General features: G+C 54.0%; 1 protein-coding gene across 4 annotated transcripts; it reads left to right on the top strand.

Annotated features, from left to right (window-relative positions):
• The first annotated feature begins 9,189 nt into the window (after positions 1-9,189).
• Positions 9,190-21,482, top strand: SH2D5 (SH2 domain containing 5). 4 transcript variants are annotated; one of them, XM_027617952.2, is made up of 10 exons: positions 9,190-9,267; positions 13,212-13,340; positions 13,709-13,789; positions 14,288-14,362; positions 15,338-15,484; positions 16,745-16,993; positions 17,156-17,330; positions 17,653-17,761; positions 18,241-18,400; positions 19,208-21,482. In XM_027617952.2, exons 2-10 carry the CDS (start codon positions 13,254-13,256, stop codon positions 19,409-19,411), a joined length of 1,287 nt encoding a protein of 428 aa, XP_027473753.1. In that variant the 5' UTR covers positions 9,190-9,267; positions 13,212-13,253; the 3' UTR covers positions 19,412-21,482. The 4 variants fall into 4 exon arrangements, with proteins under 4 accessions (XP_027473753.1, XP_027473764.1, XP_027473743.1 ...); XM_027617963.2 differs by having other exon boundaries at positions 13,706-13,789; positions 17,159-17,330; XM_027617942.2 differs by having other exon boundaries at positions 13,706-13,789.
• The last annotated feature ends 316 nt before the right edge of the window (positions 21,483-21,798 follow it).

Genomic DNA, 21,798 nt, shown 5'->3' with positions numbered 1-21,798 from the left:
CTGAACTGTAGCTTCTATTTAAAAATTTCTAGTATATCCTTAGAAGTAACGAAGTTGCATTCACTTGAGTCTTTTCTACTCCTTCCAATAGCTGCCATCCATTTTCCTTTTTATTTTATTTTTTTAATTAAAAAAAATTTTTTTAAAGATTTTGAGTAATCTCTACACCCAGTGTGGGGCTTGATCTCACAATCCCAAGATCAAGAGTTGCATGCTCTGCTCACTGAGCCAGGAGCACGCCCCCATCTTCCTTTTAAACACAAGCTCCAGTTTATTTGCTTTTGAATTCTTTATATGGATGGCAAGTGATGTTTCTAGATATATTGAACCTGGTTATTTAATGAGTAAGAGGTTTAAAAAAAATCATTATGCATTTTACCAAGGTCCTTGTTTTCAAGATCATGGATTCCAGTTTCTTATGTTTAATGTCCACATATATCCTTAGGTTAGGAAAAAAATTACACTGCCAAAGGATTGATAAACCCCACAGACCTAATTCTATTTTCTCTTTTTTTTTTTAAAGATTTTATTTATTTATTTGACAGCAAGATAGTACAAGCAGGGGGAGTGGCAGGCAGAGGGAGAAGCAGGCTCCCTGCTGAGCAGGACCCTGAGGTCATGACCTGAGCTGAAGGCAGACGCTTAACCAACTGAGCCACCCAGGCGCCCTAGACCTAATTCTATTTTCTATTAAGCTATTTGGCAGGTAATAATTTCTTAGTATGGGTGTTGGGTACCTGGGCTAAGAATTCTCTACTCTTCTGGGGTCAAAAGTTGGAGGATTTCGGTTGGTTTCTTCGTTTTATGATACCACTTTTAAAAAGATAACCCAAACAGGGTGCCTGGGTGGCTCAGTTGGTTAAGCGACTGCCTTCGGCTCAGGTCATGATCCTGGAGTCCCGGGATTGAGTCCCACATCAGGCTCCCTGCTCGGCGGGGAGTCTGCCTTTCCCTCTGACCCTCTTCCCTCTCGTGCTTTCTATCTCTCATTCTCTCTCTCTCTGAAATAAATAAATAAAATTAAAAAAAAAAAAAAAAGATAACCCAAATAGTCACCTGGTGGCTATATTGTACATCAGGTGCTCCAGCATCAGGTAAGAACTTTCGACCAAATCATCTGAAATCCTTTCCAACTCTGACACTGTGTTAACAAAGTTCAGGTAAGGACAAAACTGTCCTTGCTTCAGAATCATGTAAAGGGAAAAGACAAAAGGGTCACTGCGCTCTTCAGTGAAAATCCCCATCATCAAAGACATGTACCTTATGTTGAGATAAAGGAATATTTGGGTTTTTCTCCCAGGCATTCTGAAGGAGCAGAACACCTAAATTTCACTTCCATGTTACAGAAAGGAAAACAGCAAACTCAAGAGGTAATCCCAGCAGCTTCTGGCATGGACCAGTGGCTTCAGTTCTGTTAATGACTTACTGAGTTCATTTACAGTGTTTCATGTATTAAACCACCTACAGACTAGCTTTGGTAAATCTCAGAACATACTGGGAGAGAGATTGTCAGCTTCTTAAGCTACAGAGTGAGAAGGAAGAGCTACCATTGCAAAAAAAAATGTGGACACCTTTTCTTAGTAATATAAAAGCGTTCAATACAGGTTCTACATCCACACGGACTTAATTAAAGGAAGCCTGGTCCAATATAAATATTAGTAGACAGATGTATGTTTTAATCACATCTTTTGGGTGTAATTAACCAGAAAATTACATGAAAACAAGAGGTAGGTAATATGCCAATACCTTTAACATTTTTTCCATCATTCCTATCTTACAAAAGTTTGTCAGCCCTAGTCTAGGTTTGCTAACCGATCTTTGTACCTACTGTAAAGAACCTATGAAATTCTTCTTGCTCAGGCTGTGATAACTCTTGCCATCCTGATGGATCAGGAGAAAGAGGTGAAGCCAGCCATATTCATAAACTGCTGTATTTAGTCAACTAAGAAAAACTTTAAAATTTTAGGATTGTTGAGATTTCTCATCTTTGAAACCTACAAAATTATATTAATTTATTTGTCTTTAGGTTAAGCAAAAATTTTAATTTTTCCATGACAAGAAATTCTGTTCTTAATTGGAAAAAAGATCATTATTAAGCTATTCCCCCAGAGGTTCTGATTGACATGGCTTCCCAGCATGCAGAGTTTGTTTTGCATTTTTGTGGTAGAACAGATGGCCACTCGGTTCTGCAGAGCTGAAGCTAAAGAACAAGAACTGTTGAAGCTCTTGGCTTAGGAAATGCTTAACAAAAATATGCCTAGAAGCCATGAGAGATCACTAGCCGGTATCCCTCCGCTGCACTGAATTTGCCTTCCTTACGAAACTAATCGCTAACATTCTTTTTTCTATATTATTTCCTTCTATCATTTTCCAAGAGATTCTTCACTGGTTTTTCTGCTGGAGAAATTTTCTACCTTTGATTATTTAAATTTATTCGCTTAGTCTGAACTGTTCCTAATCAGTTTTGGCAATGACTGGTATGTCGAAGCTTCGAAAGGTACTTTCCCAAGTCATTTTCCTCAAAAATTGCAATTCTCTTTCTCTTGATACTGTACATAAGTGTGTAATTAACACTATTTGCTATTAAATCTTTGCTTATGGTGCCTTGAATGATGAAGTGTAGTTACGACCACAAGAATAGTGACAGTAATAGTGAACACTAACTGAATTTCTTCTACAAGTCAGGCTCTGTACATACATTATCTCATTTAATTCTTGCAACCCTATGAGATGGTGATTGTATATTAACCCCACTTTACAGAAGGGGAAACTAAGGCACAGAGTGTGGTTCAGAAACTTGCCCCAGGTCATAGCAAATGGCAAAGCCAGAATTAAACCCAGGCTCTCTGCAGAGCCATGTCTAGCTGCTCTGCTCTGGTGTCTCCCGTCAGCAGTTCTTCGGGCTTCTGAATTCTCCTATCCTGCAGCCCAGGGGACTCTGTGTTCTGTTCGTGGCAAACAAGGACTTAAGAGTAGAGAGGATTTGGAAATGAGATGAAACCTATTAAGTTTGCTTCTAGAAGTTCGCTTAAGAAGTCTGATAACTATTACAATTAGGTTTCGGACTCCTCGGGAATGTTGTCTAGGCCTCCCTAAGTTGTGTTTTGGACACTGTACAAGTGCTTGGACATTCTCAAATCCTAGCCTTGGGACATGTTCTGGTTTCCCAGTTGACTTACTACAGGCAAGTTCTTTCAGTTCACAAGATCCTGATGCTTGTGAGAGCTTTTCCTCCAAGAACCGCAGCTTCTATCAGAACTTTGACTTTGCTGAGTAAGCAGCTCTTCCCCTCTTTATAAACTGTAAACTTGTACTTCAGGAGGCCTACCAAGAGCAATGCCAAAGGGAGACTAACATCTGAATCTTGTGGACAGGGTACCTGCTTAGTAATCATGAGCTGGGATATTAGTAATCCTTGCTTTTAATACTCATGATTCTGAGAGAAACCTTAGTCACCTGGTTTCTTTCCCCTGCTCTCTCTGCTTTGTTTGCCCCCAGTAACAACAGATACTCTTTCCTAAACCCCAGAGTTACACAGCACCCTTGCTCATCCATTTTACTGTTTAAGAACTTTTGCTCTGATGAAACTCTTCTCATGTCAGACCTAAATCCCTTACGCTGCTTGTTTGTGTAACTGAACTTTGCTGGTGCAATATATAAAATAAATTTTTTATCAATTCCCAACTGAAATAGACCCCTGACTAGAGTGCATCACTCAGGCCAGTACCCTAACATCCGTAGCTGCGGTCCTTGGAGGCTGTGTCACTTACCAGCTGTGTGGCCTTGGCCAAGATGCCTCATCTCCCTGAGCTTTCGTTTCCTCGTGTGTGAAAGGTGTTTGGGGCACCTAGGTGGCTCAGTTGGTTAAGTGTCTACCTTTGGCTCGGGTCAGACTCTGATCAGCAGAGAGTCTGCTTCTCCCTCTCACTCTCCCTCTGTGCATGCACTCTCTCAATAAAAAAATAAAAAAAAGAAAGGTGTTCGAATCCACAGTTCTGATTTATTTTAGAATAACCACCCAAAAGCAATGTGAGATAATCACATGTCAAAGAACTGAACCATGTTCACTACACTAAGGTTACTAAGGCATTTTAGAATTTTAGGAAAGGCTTTTTTTTTTTAAGATTTTATTTATTTGACAGAGACACAGTGGGAAAGGGAACACAAGCAGGGGGAGTCGGGGAGGGAGAAGCAGGCTTCCTGTGGAGCAGGGAGTCCAATGAGGGGCTCGATCCCAGGACCCTGGGATTATGACCCGAGCCGAAGGCAGATGCTTAACAACTGAGCCACCCAGGCGCCCCGACTTTTTTTTATTAATAAATGAGCTAGAATATGTAATTTCACAAGAGTTCAGCCTTGTTTAAATTACCATTCACTGTAGTTTCCTATTGCTAGGCACTGTAATCACACTATCTCAAGTCCTCACAAATATATTCTCAAGGATGTGTGAAATGAACCCCAATTTGCAGAAGCGAACAAATTTAATTTTCCCCAGATTAAACGTGTAGTCAGTGATGGAGTTAGACCTGAACCCAGGCTTGGTAGACCTGATGCCCAATTACTTCCCCACACCCTCTCTAGCAGTTTTAGACCCTGAAAGATCAGGGAGCAAAACCTCTGGCCACAAGTCACAACAGGATCATGCCATAAGATTAATGGGCAGTGGTTAGCAGATTTTGAAATTAGGTTTTTAAACTGCTAGGAGCTTGTTAAAAGATGAGTAAGAAAAGAGGAAACGGTTATAACTTTGAGTTTCAAATGCCAGGGAGCAAGAAAGAAGAGCGGCCAGGTGGTCGAGAGCTTAGGAGTCCCCTCTAAGCTGGGGTCACCAGAGGCCTAGGCAGCCATCAGCTGTCATCTGGGTCAAACCTGGGACCTTAGCTGGCTGTGGGTGAAGAGAGGCTCAAAGAAAACCGGCTTGCTACATGTGCAATTTTTTGTTTGTTTTATTTAAGTAATCTCTATACCCAACACGGGGCTCGAACTGATGACCAGAAGTCAAGAGTCACATGCTCCTCCAACTGAGCCTTCCAGGGACCCCAATTTTTTTTAAGCTCCATTGAATACTATTACCAGCTTACGTTTTTCAATATAGTCATTACTTTAGGTAGTGTTTGATGTTACCTGCCTTTCTTTACTTTCCAAAACGTATCCTGGACTCCTCTATTTTATCTGTCTCTGGCTGGCAACAAAGCCTCTAACAAGTATTTCTGGAGAAAGGTCCTCTTCAGACCATACTTCTCAGTTGGGAAAGTACTAGGAACCATTCCTTGTCCCCCTGCTTAAATGGGGTACTGGTAGCAAGATCGTATTTCTAGGGTACCCGTTTTATTCCACAGTACTGGGAGGGTTGCCATTGTGTTAATGGTAATAGCGAAACAAAGAGAAGGAAGTGCAAAATCCACAACAGTAAGAGAAAAGAAGATTCTGAAAAATAAGGCAGCAGCACTTGGGGCTCTCAGCAGGTGGCCCTCAGGGGGAGTGCCCATTCCCTCTCCTGCAGAAGCAGAAGCACCCCCTGATGGGTGCCTACGGTCTGGGTCCCTTTTGGAACTAACGGTGCAGCCTCACGAAAGGCACTTAACCTTCTGGTTCCCAACTGGAAAAGTGATCACATTTCCCTGATCCCGTAACCTCCACACTTTGCCAAACCAGAATATGTGGGAAGAGGAATCCAGCCGCGTCATGTTGTGGTCCCTGCCCCCCTCGCCCCCCGTTTTGAACGGGTGAAAAGGAATCATATTTTAATCAAGGTATTAAGTCGGCTTGGACGGCTATCACAAAGTAGCACAGTCCAGGTTGCTTAAACCACGGCAGCTTGTCCCATAGCTCTGTCGTCTAGAAGTCCAAGATGAAGGTGTCCACAGGGCTAGTTCCTTCTGAGAGCCACGGGAAGATTGTTCCCATCCTCTCTCCTCGGCCTGTGGATGGCTGTCTTCCTGTGTCCTCCCCTGGTCTTCCCTCTGTATGTGTCTGTGTCTGAATTTCCTCTTCTTACAGGGACCCGCCTCTGTGATACTGGATGAGTGCCCACCCTAATGACCTCATCTTAATTTACCTCTTTACGGACCCCTTCATTGAGTCACAGTCACATTCTGAGGCATTAGGGGTTAGGACTTGAATGATAAGGGGTTAAGGGAGGGGATATAGTTCAACACATAACACGTCTCTAGGTTTTTGTTTGTTTTTGTTTTCTGTTGTTTAATTTGTGTTGTAGGTCACTTACTTTGGGAGGGTGCAATATTGGGGGTAAGTTGCAGGGACAGCCATTAGGACCCACCTTGGAGAACAGAATAATGGTGCTCAAGGTTGAAAGTAACAGTCAGCGTGGGGAGGTGTTACTGAGCAAACAGAAGCTTGGGCTGTGAAACCCAGACGTGGAGGAGCTGCTGGGCCCAGGCCTGTGGCAGGCTCACCACCTCGGCCATCAGATTCGAAATGAGGTGACATTGCTCCCCACTCACATTCATCAGCTGGCAGCTCCAGTATGAGATTCTGGGGCTTTAGAGAAGAGAGGAGTTTGCGAGAGCAAGCTCACACCTGTAGTTCAGTCAATGTCATTGACTCATCAGGAAATAACCACTACCCGGCCATATGCCCCAACATGTTTGGGGCTCATGAACCCAGCACCCTAGCTTGCCTTTATCGTCATGTCTTCCTCTGCTGAATATAGATCATTCCTTTGGGCTTCCTGCAAAAGTGAGTCATAAATCCAATGGTTGAAGTTCCACCCTGATGGCTCCGGGGAGCTGTGTTGTCATGAATGTAGGATCAAAGACACGGGGCGGATAAGGATGCAGCAATGACCAACTTATGCTGCCATCCTGCGCGGAACTAGGTTGGCTTGCCCCAGAGGTGGCTGACACCCACCGACGTCTTGTTTCCTTTGATGCAAACATCAGCTTTTATATCTAACATAACTTTAGTAAGGCTGCGTGCACAGTAGAAGCTTGGAGTTTCTGTGCTTTTAGTGGAATTAGATCAACTGAATTTGGTAACCTGGGGGAATTGCTCACATGAGCAGTTACATCACTCTGATACATAAATAAAAATGAAGGCATGAACTTCAAATGTATAAATGCATTTGGTTTTGAAACATTGTATCCCTGGGTAGGGATGAAGACCAATTAAAAGGAGATCTTCAGTGGTCAGGAGCCCATGTAATATATATTTTGCACGTTATCTTTCCAGATCTGTGGTGTTTTGTTGTAAATCTCAGTATCTCTGGGACCTAGCCCAGTGCCTGCCACTGAGACCTTATCCTGAGAAAGGTTTAGAAAGCAGAATTCTCTTTCTGATTTGCCTATTTCACCATCTGATTTTAATTCCTTGGTCTTTTTTCATCTGGACCTGAAACAAATTCTGGTCCCTATTTTATTTATTTATTTTTTAAAGATTTTATTTATTTATTTGTCAGAGAGGGAACACAAGCAGGGGGGAGCTGCATTTAGAGGAAGAAGCAGGCTCCCTGCTGAGCAGGGAGCCCGATGTGGGACTCGATCTCAGGACCCTGGGATCATTACCTGAGCTGAAGGCAGGTGCTTAACCAACTGAGCCACCCAGGTACCCCTCAAATAAATAATCTTTAAAAAACAGAACAAAATTCACATGCTTTTTTTTTTAAAGCTAGTGAGAACCCTTTATCTTTTGTGTACCCTGAGTTTCATAAATTGGGATTTTCCAAAAACAGGAGCAACTTGGAAACCATCTAGATCTTTCTCATCGCTGGACTCAAGGCCATCCCATGGCTTCAGTGAAGGGCTTCCTATAGCACTTGATATGTGGAACTCATTAAACACCTGCCATTCAGTCACATATAAAAGAGACTCAAGGATAGAAGCAAAGTCTAACACCAACTAGTAATAATTGAGGGTCTCACTTACTGTGGGTCAGGCACTGTGCCAAGCACTTTGCCCACATAACTCATTGGAATCCTGACGTTGCCATGAGTCAGGTGTTAGTAACACTTACAGATGAGGCACTCAGGATCAGAGTGATTAAGGTGTTTGCCCAAAGGTCCCATATCTAGTAAGACAACGTGCCCAAATTTGGGACCAAGCCTCTCTAACCATTACTCCCCAATGTTGCTTCTGGAAGGGCATGCAGATGCTCTGGGAGACACGGACAGGTGTGGCTCAAACCAGCCTCCTCCTGGAACTCACCTGAGGCCCTCAGCCCCAGACCTTGTTTCTCTGCCTTGCCCACCTCTGTCAGCGTGCCCCACCCCCCGCACCGGACCTGAGCCCCCATGTCTTTTTCTCTGAGGAATGGCGCGTGTGCAGTTTCTGGTGTTTCCTCTCTGCGCAACTCACGCTTCCCATACATACCAAAGGCTGAGCTGAATTGGATTTGCAATGTATTTTTTGGCACCTACAAGGTGCCTGGCCTGATGGGAACAAAAATGCTTTCCACACAGCTGTGGCTGACACTCAGGCTGGATCTGCACACCAGTGTTCCCCCATCTAAATGGATTTCCCTGCAAACCCGAAGGATATGGTCACGGCCCCTGTGCAGGGACCAACGTTCACGCCGAGCTGGGCAGACTCGGATCCTCCTAGGAAACCGGCCCGGCGGGAAGAGGATGAGGGAGAGGATGAGCGACCCCCACTACCATCCGAGGCTGAGGGAAGGAAAGGTGAGACTGGTCCGGTTGCCCTGAGCGCATTCGTTCTCTCGTCGAGACGACAATGACTGAACGAACTAGGCTCTGTCCTGCGCACTGGGGCTGGAGGCCCCTCCTGATCAGTGCCGCTCGCACTCTAGTAAGAGGAGTGGGGTGACCAGCGAGAGTCGCGAGGGCTCTGCAGGGGGTGGAGTCACTGGTGGTCTAGGAAGGCTTCCCGGAGGAGGAGCTGCTGGAGCCGCCGCTTGGAGGAGGAGGAGCTAGCTAGGGGGCAGGAGGGGAAGGTCTCCTCAAAGAGGGAACCGTCAGCGAGGCCCTGGGCACTGAGCCCGAGAAGAGAGGCCCGCGGCGGACAGGAACGACCACTCAGGCCCTTTAAGGCGGAGCGCCGCGGCTTGAGCAGGCGGGGGCGGTGCCAGGGCCTCTCGCGGCCGCTGATTGGGCGACGCTCCCGATCGGAGCGGCTCCGCGGGCGACGATTGGCTGGCAAGGGCCGGGCGCCGCCGCCAGGTGATACAGGGTGCTGGTTCCCGCGGCCACGTGGGGGGCGCCGGGGGGCGGGGGGCGAACGGCGGAGACGCGCAGGGCGCGCCGGGGGTGCAACGCGAAGCTGCGGCGACGGGACTCGAGACGCTGCGGCCGCGGTGAGTGCGCGCGGGGGAGCCGGGAAAGGGGCCGGGGCTGGCGGATCTCCGGGAGTGGGGCTCGGTCCCCGGGCGCGGAGGTGGGAGGAGGTCTCGCTTGGGGAGGAGCATCTCGGCCGCTTCCCTCCATCACCGCCACCGTGGCCGTCCATCACCTCCGCCGTCACCTCCACCGTCCCCTCCGCCAGCGTCCTGCCTCGCTCGCCCCTCGGTTGGTCCGGGGAGTTTCTCTGCGCCGAGCCGGGGACCGCCAGCCCACAGCCCTGGCCGCGCTGCACAGGAGTGACAATAATAGCAGGACTAGTGACCCACGCGGGGGAGCGCTCCGTGTCGCCCGGGCGCTGGCCCCGGCCGTGCCTTCTGAAAACAGCACTTTCCGCTCCCTGTCGTCTGCTCGGAGAGGCCATCCTCGACCAGCCTGTATTAAATAGCACCCCCCCCCCACACACACACACATCACGATCCTCCTCACCCTACTGTATCTTTCTCCAAATCACTTAAAGCTCCCCTGAAATGTCCATTTCCTGTACCGTCCCCCCAGCCCTGCTTGGGCGCTCCCCGAGGGCTGGGACTTGGTTTTGTTCACCGCGCACATGGTTGGCGCGGAATATTGTCAGAGGAGCGGATAAATGAGCAGCCCCAGGAGGCAGCTGCTATTACTATCCCCGCTTTACAGGTGAGGAAGTAGAGGCCGAGAGGTCTTGTGGGCCTCACAATCCATGATGTTGATCTTGACCTCTGGCTGCTTGGTCCAGTGCCCTCCCACCTGGTGGCCTAGGGCAGAAGGAGTGTGTCCCGACAGGGGAGCAGGCTCTTCTGTGTGGCTGAGCCAAAGGTAGTGGAGTAGTGGAGGTGGGGCAAGTGACCAGAGTGGCTCTGGCAGCCCCAGACCATCTGGGCAGGGAGGCCATCAGACTGAGAAAGCAGCTGTTTCACTGGTAAGATCAGCCCCCAGCACCTGAGGTGTTCCCGGCAGCTGGATAGAGTGGCACTCGCCAGGCTCCCACGGTGGACACCCTGCTTACTTGGGAAAGGAGTCTGGGCAGGAGGACACTGCCATGGCCTAGGGGAAGAGCCCCCAGAGACCCAGGTTTGCTTCCCAACTCTCCCTTATGCTGTGTGACTTTGGGCAAGTGGCTTCACCCCTCTGAGCTACACTTTGCTAAGCCCAGAGTCCAGGCTGAGTGGTCTCCCAGGATGCTATAAAGGTGCCCCCCCCACCCTCCCGAATGACTCAATTCAGCTATGGTGCAGTGCAGTAGAGGGCTTCTACCCTTGACTCTCAAGGCAAGTCAACCCATCCAGTACCCTGTCTCTAAGCAGGACCACCTGGAAATTCTCAGAGGAGCAAAAGAAGAGCCCCAGCCTCATTCCAAAGGTGTCCCCCTAGAAAGGTGCTGGCCCAGCCAGGTTCCCGTGTAAAACCTTGGAAAAACAAGTGTGCTCCAAAGAGATAAATGGGTGTTTGTGCCCAGAGCGAGTTCCCAGGTCTGTTTCTGGGGTTAGGGTGAGCCTGGTACCTTCACTCATCCCTTGGGCAGCCGTCAGATCCCGGCCTGGGGCTGACATGCCCTGGGAGGGAGGGAGAGGAAGAGAGAAACTTCCAGTTTCTTGGGGGATTGGAGAAGGATCAGGTGATGGTGGGGGGGTGCTCCCCACCCCCACTCTCTGGACAGTGGAGTGTCCCCAAGAAAGCTGCCGCTCTGGATCTGGAGGGAGGAGGCGGTTCGCAGCCCGACACACAGCTGTCTCGGCATGTGTGAGAGAGAGCGTGAGTGTGCCTGAGGACCCGCGCGGCTCTTTGCCGTCACACCCGGAGGGTCTGAGGGGCTGTGTCAGCACAGGCAGGATGGGAAATGTGCTCCTCATCTCCCCCTCCTCCCACCCCTCCTTTATCTATTATTTTGTCTTCACTTCTCTGTTCCCATGTCTGCTGGCTGCCTTTCAGCCTCTCCTCTTTCCCTCTCTCCCTTTTGCCCCATTTATGGTTTGGTCTTTTTTTCTCTGCCGTCCAGGGCATCCCAGCCCATAATGTGATAATGAAGTCAAGAGGTGAGTTCCCTGGAAGCCCCGCTTCCATGCCTGGAACAGCGGCCACATAGCTTTTGTGCCAGTTACACATCTAACTTTGTTGTATTTGAACATAAAATGGACCCAAAAAAAACCATGGTTTTTAATAGGCAGTGGACATGATGTGAAAAATGATCACGATCAAAAAGTGGAGGGTGCGAGGCCAGAAAAGCAGGAGGGGAGAGGGTACAGGAGGGGGGAAGCAGGTGGGCGTCCAGGGGACCATGCAGCCCCTATTTCTGGCTCTTCTGGCTCTGGCCACTCAGTGAACGTAGGGGGTTGCTCCCAGAATGTAGTGGGTGGCTGCCGCCCCACCCTGACTGAACCTGGGGCTGAAGGTCTGGGCGGGCAGAGGTAGGGGCCGTTCCTGGGCTCTTGGGGCTGGGAGTGTCAGTTCCTGAGCACCCCCAGGACACACCCATTTCCTGCCCAGCGCCCTGATATCTGCTTTCTCCTGGAGGAATCCTGGCTCCCAGGCAGGCTCTCCTTCTGCCTTGCTCTCCTTGACTGGGAGGTCTTCCTGTCTTTCAGTGTAAGGAGGGCCCTGAAAGTGGTCTGACCTCGCTGTCCTCCCCAGCTTCCTCCTGAACAGCAGGCTTTTGGGGTCCCCCATCCTCTGTGTGTGCCTGTGAAGCGTCCCTCCTGCTCCTCCATTCTGTTTTGGAGCCCTCACATGATCCCACGTTTGGGGATGAGGACATGGAGGCTCAGAGAGGTGGGGCCGTTTGCCCAAAGTCACACAGCATTTGGACCCAGGTCTCTCTGATCCAAAGTGCAGTGATTGTTAGTAGTCTGGTGAGTAGCCAGGCAGGATGCCGGATGGAGGTGGGGTCTAAGTTGGCCCCAGGAGGGACTGAGGGAGCTGAGTCATGGGGGACCCAGGCAGAGGTAATCAGCCATTCTTTCTCAAGGTGCCTTACTTCCGCATTCGCTGTGCACCAGCTGTGGTCCTGAGCTCTAATGGGGAGTGAGCACTATCCTTGTCCTTGAGGACAGTCTAGTAAGAGAGGTTTCCTTCTCTCTTCTACTAGTGGATCTGGGAAAGGGGCCCCACAAAAGACCAAAACCTGGGCTGGGTTGGGGGGGGCAGGGCTCCCCAGCCACCTGGGGGCTTCAGTCAGGCTGGCCGAATGAGCCAGGGCCTGTGAAGCATGTCCCTAGCCTCAGCAGCTCAGGGCATCCAGCTCATGGGCCACTCCCATAGAGCACAGAGCTCCTGCCCTGGAACCTGCTATGGCTCCCCACTGCCCACGGCACACAGCCTAAATTCCCTTGGGGTGACATTTAAGGCTGATCCCAACCTGGCTCTGGCCGCTCTTCTGGTAAGGTCTACCCAGGGGCTCTGCTGCTTTCCTCCCTGTGCCTCTGCATACTGTTCTGGCAGTGTCATACCCCTCCTCCCAGGTGGTACCTTCCCAGGCTGCCCCCCTTCCCCTGGCACTTTGTGCAGGCTGGTTACATGGCTCTCACCCCTACTTCCACCCCCGGGGCAGGCCCAGGCCCCAGCACAGAGGTAGCCTGCCACACCCCTCCCTTCAGCTCTTTCCCCAAAGCTCACTCCTCCTTGCAGCAACCCCCAGCCTGCATTTCCCCGCCTTCTCTCTCCTTTATCACCGTCTAGCGTATTCCCTGTCTTACTGATTGATTTGTTCAGTGTCCATCCACACAAGCCTGTTGGCTCCCTGAGGGCAGGAGGGAGTCTATCGTTTTGCTCTGGGCTGTGTATTCTCTGTGTCCGCAGTGCCCTGGACATTGCCTGGCACACAGCAAGGCCTCAGGAAGGATTTATGGGATGAAGGAGCTCACTGGCCTCTGAGGGGGAGCAGTGCGGCTCGAGCACCCGGGAGCCATCCTTTCTCCCCTCCCCTTTGCAGCCTCCTCTTCTGCGGAGCTCGAAACTGGGCACCCTGGGGGCCATGCAGAGGGCTGGGGCAGGGGGCCGGAGGGCCTCTGACTGCGGCCCTGCCCCTCACCGGCCCAGGTGCATCACCAAGTTCGCCCAGGTGGGTGGGGCCACCGCCATGGGGTGTGCTCTGGTGGGCGGGGACTGAGTGCAGGTCCTGGGGGGTGGGGAGGAGCTATTCCCATCTTCCCTCCCCGCCCCAGACTCGAGAATGTGTGTGTGTGTGCACAGATGAGGAGATGGGGCCTCAGAGGGGCAAAGGGGCTTGACCAAGGCCACCTGCTGGGAAGGCAGCAGAGCCCGCTAGACCCCGAGTCCAGTGCTCTGTCACTGTCCACAGCTTACCCGACAGAGCAGAGTGTGTGTGTGTGGGGGGGGAGAGCAGGGGGGGCAATCTGGAGGACTGGATCAGGAGCCATGGTCCCGACTGCCCTGCCTCCCTCCCGCCGTCACCACACCCCCAAGCAGTATGTGGGCTCCTTCCCGGTGGACGACCTGGACACCCAGGAGAGCGTGTGGCTCGTGCAACAACAGCTGTGGGCACTGAAGGTAGGGAGCTGGAGGGGGTGGTGGTGGTGGCACATGCCTGTCCCCGGCAGGGATCACAGCCTGGGAAGGTCAGGCTGAAATGGCCCCTGCGGCCATCATAGAGATGGAGCGGGTGAGGGCCAGGGAGGGGCGGAACCAAAGCCATTCTGAGAAGTGGGCCCAGTGAGGGCCACACCCAGGCACCTGAAGCCATGTCCCTTATGCCCTGGGACCCTTTCCCTTGCTTTCCCTTGGGCAGTCATGACCTGCCCCATGGGTGGAAGCCACAGATGGGAGATGTAGGGGATGGTCATAACATGGCCAGCCAAGGCCCTGGCTGGGGGGTGGTCTGCCAGGCCCCATCCACACCTCCCCAGCTCCTGGGGAGTCCACTCTCCAGGGCCCAGTCCCTTGGCAGCCAGGGTGGAGTTGGCTGCCCAGCCTGTGGTGACCGGTCCTAAGGCCGGGCCGGGCCTGGAAGGTAATGCCTGCCCCCGACCAACTCTCTCCCACCTATAGGATTGTCCCCGACGCCGGGCCGTCATCCTGAAATTCAGCCTTCAGGGCCTCAAGATCTACAGCGGGGAAGGCGAGGTAGGAGCCTGTGTGGGTGCAGGTGAGGACTGGACAGGCCCGGTGTCCTCCTCCCTCAGAATGCACCCGACCCTGCGCCACCCCTCGAGTATCCCTGCCTCTCCAGCCTGCTCTGGGCCTTTGGACGTCCTCTCTCCAAGGGCCCGACCCTCAGCTTGGCAACGGTTTCTCACCCCCAGCCCCGGTCCTCCAAAATCTCCAGGCGCTACCTCCTGGCCTGAGTGTCAGGACCATCCACCCCGGGTTTCTGCAGGCCCCGGGCCTCTGGGTAGGCCTGCCCAGGGTTGGCTGGGGGGCTGTGGGCTGAACACTAACCTTGTGCCAGACTGTGCACCCCACAACCCCAGGGCCAGTCTCCTAAGACTGATGCGAATCGTGTCCCAGAGGTGTGCATTGCAGGGGCCCTGGGGTCAGGTCCTGGGCCACTTGCACGAGGTCTCACTGACCCCCACCCACAACCTCATCAGAGGGGTCACTGTCCCCACTCAATAAGTGTCACAAGGGCTCAGAGGACTGTGCTTACCTGCCCAAGTCACCCAGAGAGCCAGATTCAAACCCCGGTCATCTGCCTCCAGAGACCAGGCATGCACCCCAGGGCCCGCTGCCACTGCCTTTCCCCGTGACCCTGCAGGCCATGAGCACTTTGCCGCTCAGTTCCATAGCATGGTGGGGGGGAGGGGCAATCCCAGCCAGCAGGTTAGCAGCGGGGAGCAAGGGACTGAGCTGGGAGGCCATGTGAAGGATGTGGGTTCCCATTTGAAGGAGGGCTTAGGCAGGCATGGAAGGAGGGAAGAGTCCTTCCCCCAGGAGCCATGGGGCGGCGGGGGGAGGCTAAGCTGGGCACCCAGGCTGGAGGGCAGGCCCCAGAGACCAGCCAGCAGGTGTGTGGGGCCCACAGGGCTTGCACCCCCTGGGCCAGCAGCTGCAGGCCACGCGGCGGGTCTGATGGAGGCCGTCCTGCCCACTCCTCCCCAGGTGCTCCTGATGGCTCATGCTCTGAGGCGCATCCTCTACTCTACCTGGTGCCCAGCTGACTGCCAGTTTGCCTTCATGGCCCGAAACCCCCAGAGCCCGGCCAGCAAGCTCTTCTGCCACCTCTTTGTGGGTAGCCAGCCTGGAGAGGTATCTGGGGCACAGGGCCGGGCTTGGGGGTGTGCCGTGCGTCAGCATGGGCTCTGGGGACCAAGACCTTGGAGGGCTCAGCTAAGCTGGCCGGAGTCCCCTTCAGACAGGCACTCCTTGCCCCACCGGCTCCTTCTGTGGCTCTGCCCACTGAGGACTCCACAAAAGCAGGTTAGTGGCCTCAGCATTCTCCGGGGCCTGGAAGTGGGGATCAGGCCATGTGCTTAGAAATTGGGTGGTCACACTGCCAGGCCTTTGCTCATGCTGTCTCTTGGCCTGGAATTCCCTTCCCCTTCTGGCAAGTTCCAGTTTGCCCTTCAAGGCCAGCCCATGTGTCTATGAAAGCCTACCTGGAGTCCTCTGGACCACTCTTCCTTCTGAGGTCCCGGGACATGAACCACACTCTATCATCAGTCTGTCCCTAATCACAGACAATGGAATTCTTTAAGAGCAGAAACTGGGGCCAGGTCTTGAACTGCTCTAGTGCGTGGCCCCGTGGGGCTAGCGGGTGAGTGGGTAGATCCCCGAAGTCAAAGCCAGTACGACCACCATGAACAGCAGAGCCTTGGCAGCCAACTGTGTGGCCGGCAGAGGCTGGGCTCGGTGCCATCTAGCAACATTTGCCATTACCCTGTATCTCAAGCTCTGTGCAGGCTCCTGGAAGGACAGGTGGCTGAGACATTGCCCTTGATCTTCCAAAGCTCACGGTTCCAACATGTTGGGGCTGGATAGTGTGTGTTTGGGGTAGAACATACTGGCCCCGGAGCAGTCGGCTTTTGCTGGGGGCTCTCTGTGCTCCACTTCACTAAAGAGCACAGGGAAGTGGGGATGGGGAAACTGAGGCCCGGAGGTGCCATGATCTGCCCAGAGTCACACAGCAGCCCCTAAGTGACAGAGCTGGAACTGGATCCCAGGTTGCAGGACTGGAGGGTCTGGGCTCATAGCCACTGCTCTAAAAGGGCACAGACATAGGGTGGGGTAGTCAACCCAGGGGCAGGAGTGCATTTAGTCTATGTATTCCCAACCCCAAGCATGCTGTCTGGAACAAAGCAGATGCTCTGGATTTGTCAAATGAACAAAGGAAGCTGGTAGGGGGGACTGCGTGATGGTGTTCTGAGGGGTGAGAGGGAGTTTTTCCAGGAAGAATGGGGAAGAGGATCCCAAGCCAAGGGGGGCATGCCCTAATGGTGAGTGGGTGGGTGTCTAAGGAGTCCCCCAGGAAACCTGTCCCACATGAGCCAGCCCCTTCCTCCTCCCTAGGTTCAGACCCTGCACCTGCTGCTCTGCCGATCCTTCCAGCTCGCTTACCTCTTGCAGCACCCTGAGCAGCGGGCACAGCCTGAGCCCTGCCTGGGGTCTGCAGGGGACATGCCCGTGAAGCCACTGTCCAGCCCTGGGGGCCCCCCTGGCCTAGTACGGGAACCCTTCAGCCGTGATCAGCTCTCACAGAATGTGCACGCACTGGTCTCCTTCCGGCGGCTGCCAGCAGAGGGGCCTGCAGCCGGTGGGGTACGCTGCACCCCAGCCAGGGAGTGGGCAGTGGACAAGGGAACTGGGCGAGGGATTGGGGGTCGTGGGAGGGGAATGCGGCACATCAGCAGGAAGGGGCTTTGCCTGACCTGACATGGGCCTGAATCTGCCTGCCCCTGTGGGCCCCTCTTGGTGCCCTAGAAGGAGCTGCCAGAGTCAGAAGGCCGAGGGGGCACCCGCCATGCCCGCCTGGGGAATCCTTACTGCTCGCCCACGCTGGTGCGCAAGAAGGCCATTCGCAGCAAGGTGATCCGCTCTGGGGCTTACCGAGGCTGCACCTACGAGACCCAGCTGCAGCTGTCCGCGCGGGAGGCCTGTGAGTTGCAGGGGCTCGCCTGCCGCGTGGTTGCAGGGGCGCAGGCCTGGGTGGGCCCTTGTGAGTCAGAGGGCTGGACCTGTGTGTGGATATGCCCGTGTCCACGTGAGTGTGCATCCAAGGTCTGCACGCCCGGGGGCTTGCCTAGGAGATTGGATGGGATGTGCTCCAGCTGGTGAGCAGGTGTGAGTGGGCTGTGCCCGTGCGCGGATGTATCTCTATGGGGGGAGACTTGGTGAAGTGACAAGCATGGCCGGGATGGGGTCTGTAGCGGTGGGGCAGCCTGGCCTCTCTCCCTCTGACCCCTGGGTGGTCTCTGCAGTTCCTGCCGCGTGGGAGGCGTGGCCCCGGGGGCCTGGTGGCCCCTCGTGCCTGGTGGAGAGCGAGGGCAGCCTGACAGAGAACATCTGGGCCTTTGCTGGCATCTCCAGGTAGGAGGGGCCTGGCCTGGCTGGTGCGCAGCCCCTCGGGGCGGGGGCAGAGGAATGGACTCTGGCCTCCCCCAGGGTCCTGACGTGTGCACCTTCCTGTGCAAGGGCAGAGCCTTCCTGACCTTGGTGGCGCCGGGCCAGGGGCTTCCCCCACTGGGCCTCTTTTCTCAAATGTGAAATGGGGATAATCACAGGCCTGTGGAGAGGATCAAATAGGGTCATTCAGGCAAAGCTCTCAGCACCTCGCCTGTCACAGGGCAGCCGCTTGCTAACCGCCAGCTCTTCAAAACTCTCCGGGTTGGGTCTTGAAGCAGTCAGCCATCAAGGACCCCTTAGACGCCCCTTAGGAAGGAAGTCTAAAAGCTTCCCTTGGCGGAGGGCCTACTCTGGGTCAGGCACCGTTTCTGGTTATGCCATCGCCCAGGGGAGCGACGTGAGGCCGGGGTACCTTCCTCAGCCTCTCCCCGCTGCCCTCCCAGGCCCAGCGCCCTCGCCCTGCTGCGGAGAGACGTGCTTGGGGCCTTCCTGCTGTGGCCCGAGCCCGGCGCCAGTGGCCAGTGGTGCCTGTCGGTGCGGACACAGTGCGGTGTGGTGCCCCACCAGGTCTTCCGGAACCACCTGGGCCGCTACTGCGTGGAGGTGAGCGTGCGGGCAGCCGGCCCCGCCCCGGCCCCGCCCCTGGCCCGCAAGCCCCGCCCTTTCTGGCCGGCGGCCCGGAGCCCACTCGCCTCATCACGGTACCCCACTGGCTCTCTCTGGCCACACCCCTTATTTAACTAACTCTCCATCTAGTTTGTCACTGGACCTGCTGGCCCTGCCCTCGGGCCTCCAGGGGGGGCTTTTTTTTTTAAGATTTTATTTAATTATTTGATAGCGAGCGAGCACAAGTGGGAGGAGCAGCAGAGGGAGAGGGAGAAGCAGACTCCCCACTGAACAGGGAGCCGGCGGGGACTCGATCCCAGGACCCTGAGATCATGACCCGAGCCGAAGGCAGCCGCTTAGCCATGGGAGCCACCCAGGTGCCCCCAGAGTCTTGGGCCCAGGTCATGCCTTCCATTTCTATAGGAATCCTAGCTTTTAAAAGTGGCATTCCCACACCCTAGCCCATCTTCTAGCAGAGCTGGAAACTGACTGAGAGACGGCAGGCGCAGGCCTAAGCTCACCCAGCCTCCGGGCTTCCAGGTCTGGAGTCTTGGCCTGACCACAGGTTTCCAGGGACTGGATGTGCGCCCTTATTACAGGCTGAATGGCTCAGTCCCGTCCAGGCTGGCAAGAGAGAAAGAGAGGAGACAGTGTCTGGCTCTGCCGTGAACAGGACGGTGACCTCTCTGAGCTCGAATTTTCTCCCTTCTGAAGTGGGGCAAGATCCCTTGTGAGGGGGTGGTGGATGCCCAGAGCGGAGCCATGGGGGAGGGGAAGCTGGAGCTTCAGCCCTTTCTGCCCTAGCACCTGCCTGCTGAGTTTGCCAGCCTGGAGGCCCTGGTGGAGCACCACGCTGGGACCGAGCGCAGCCTCTTCTGCTCCCTGGACATGGGCCGTCTGAACCCCAGCTATGAAGATCAGGACTGCGGGTCCGAGGGCAGACCCACCCGGACACTGCGGCCCCTTGGCCATGCCAAGTCAGAGGCAGAGCTGCAGGGCCTGGGCTAGAAGGCTAACCCCCTGGACCTACCTCACCCTGGGTCCTGGGCCTCAACAGGCCGCCCTGCCCTTCTGCCACCCTGCTAGTCACCAGTTCCATCCAGTCACTCTGCCCCTTGGACCAGTCTTCCATCACTTCACTGACTGTGGTAGGGGGGAGCCCTGACATTGGGGACCGCTGGGGGCTTCTCATGAGACATGGGGCCTGCCGAGATTGGAGGAGGGGCAGGCGGAGCTCCAGGCTTCCATTCACTTGCTGGGTGACTTTGGAAGCTTGTCTGTGGGCTTCACTTTACTCCTAGGCGGGGAGCTTTCTAAGGGGGGGCAGGAAGGTTTGTTCATGAGGGATGTGGCCCTCTCCTAAGGAGGCCAGGCCTTGGGGCCCTGACCAGGAGTCTCCTGAGAGTACCTAGAGGTAGCCAGGCACATGAGGGCGAGGTGTCTGGAAAGGCAGGAGTGAGTTCTCATCGTGGGCAAGGACCTGGGGGCGAGTGCCACTCTGTCCAGAAGAGAAAGAGAGAGAACTTGGAGGAGCTGATGGGCACAGTGGCTGGGCTGAGCTGCACCCAGGCTTACAGCACAGCCTGTGTCTCAAAGCATCTGACGTTAAGGGAGTCTTCCATTGAATTCTATGAATTCTGTTCATAGGAATGAGGCTTAGGAGGGCACAGAAGGGCAGGATGGACAAAGAGCCGTGCCCCCCACCAAGCCCGCACCCAGGTGGACATCTGTGTATAGAAGGGACGTGATCCCACAGGGCAAAGAATCTGTGCCGCTTAGAAAGGCTGGTTTGTCTCCAGTCAAATCCACAGGGTTGTGATTCCTGCCCCCACGCCCCCAAGGACCACCAAGGTGTGTGTGCGCGCGCGCGCACAAACACACACACACACACACACACACACACACACACACGGGTTCATTTCCTTTGTCCATTTGACTGGGAGGGGCCAGCAGTGAGCCGCAGGTATACAGGGGTGACCAGGGTCCTATTCAACTCATCCTGCAGGCCAGTCTGGGTTTAGGGGCTGCCTGGAAAGCCACCTGATTCTGGTCCACTTCCCATAATGTGGTGCTGGCCATGGTTGTCAGGGGCCGCCTCACCAGGCCTGCCCCACTGGGGATGGGGTCAGAGCAGAACCATCCAAAGGTGGATCTGATGTGGGCCCTGCCAGAGGGGCCTTGGCCTCAGCAGGCAGGGTGGGTACAGGGAAATGACTCTGGTCTAAGGCAGTGGCCCTGTAGTGACTGACAGGTCCAGGTACCCCACCCCCTTATAATAACTAAGCTCGAAAGACTGACATGAATCCCGAATTATTTAGGGCACAAGTTCACTTTGGAGGAACTTCTATTCCTGAGGCAGAGGGCGAGTCACGAATATGGGGGCTGCACTCTCCCGCATCTGGGAGTGGGATGTGACTGTTCTGTGCCTTGAACATGACGGATTTCTGACTCCTGGGAGGCAGAGGGCAGGCCTGATGGAAGAGAAAGAAGGGAGGCTCCTCAGGAGGTCAGGCCTGGGCTTCCCAGCTTACAACTGCCTGCCCCGGAAGTGGTCTGGGCTGGGGACCATGTCACTCTCATCACGGGATAGCAGGGGTGGGAGGCGGCTGTCCTTTGGGGGTTCTCACCAGAACCACAGCGCTGAGTTTACACTGAATGGGAGGGGGGACTGGGACTCGATTCACAGCCATTTCCACCAGGACGCATGGTCCCTCGTGGGAGGCCTGGTCTCGCATTTCCCTGGCCAGGAGAGGGGTTTGCCGATCCTGTGTCCAGAATTACAGCACCCGAGATGCGTGTTTAAGACCTGGTGACTGGCCCGGGCTGAGGCCAGAGCCTACTTCTGTGAGAGATGGGTTTTGCTGAGCACATCCTCCATGTGGACAAGGTATCAGGAATGTTCTCAAAGCACTTTAACATTCCATCACACAGTATTCATCATGTGGTATGCATAGGGCAAGATTTTTGATCCATGTGTGCAGATGCTTCAATGTCTTAATCATAGATCAGTTTTCTCTTTGTTCCAACCGGCACCACCTGGGTAACCAGCTCTCCTTACTGTGGGGACTTGAAACAAATAAAATGCATTTCTTCGGATTGTCTAGTACAGACTTTTCCTTTGAAAGGCAAGGTCTTTGTCCAGTTTGCCTCTCTTGGTTTGCCAACCATGCCTTCAGCTGGTGCTGAATGGTGAGCCAGAGGGATCCTCTCCTCGGGCTCAGGATGACCTGAAGGAACCGGGTAGGTAGATTTATTCAAATCATCTCTCTCTGGTAAAACCCTGAGTGGGTATTTCCTGCAGGAAAATGACAGCCGCTATTCTGGCTGGAGGGATTTGGGCTGCGCCGGTGGATATTGGCCTGGCAACCTCTCCGGCCAAAAGACTTTTTGGCTCT

This window comes from Zalophus californianus, chromosome 4 (assembly GCF_009762305.2).
Source record: "Zalophus californianus isolate mZalCal1 chromosome 4, mZalCal1.pri.v2, whole genome shotgun sequence".
Classification (NCBI taxonomy): domain Eukaryota; kingdom Metazoa; phylum Chordata; class Mammalia; order Carnivora; family Otariidae; genus Zalophus; species Zalophus californianus.
This window is presented reverse-complemented; position numbering and strand designations above follow the sequence as displayed.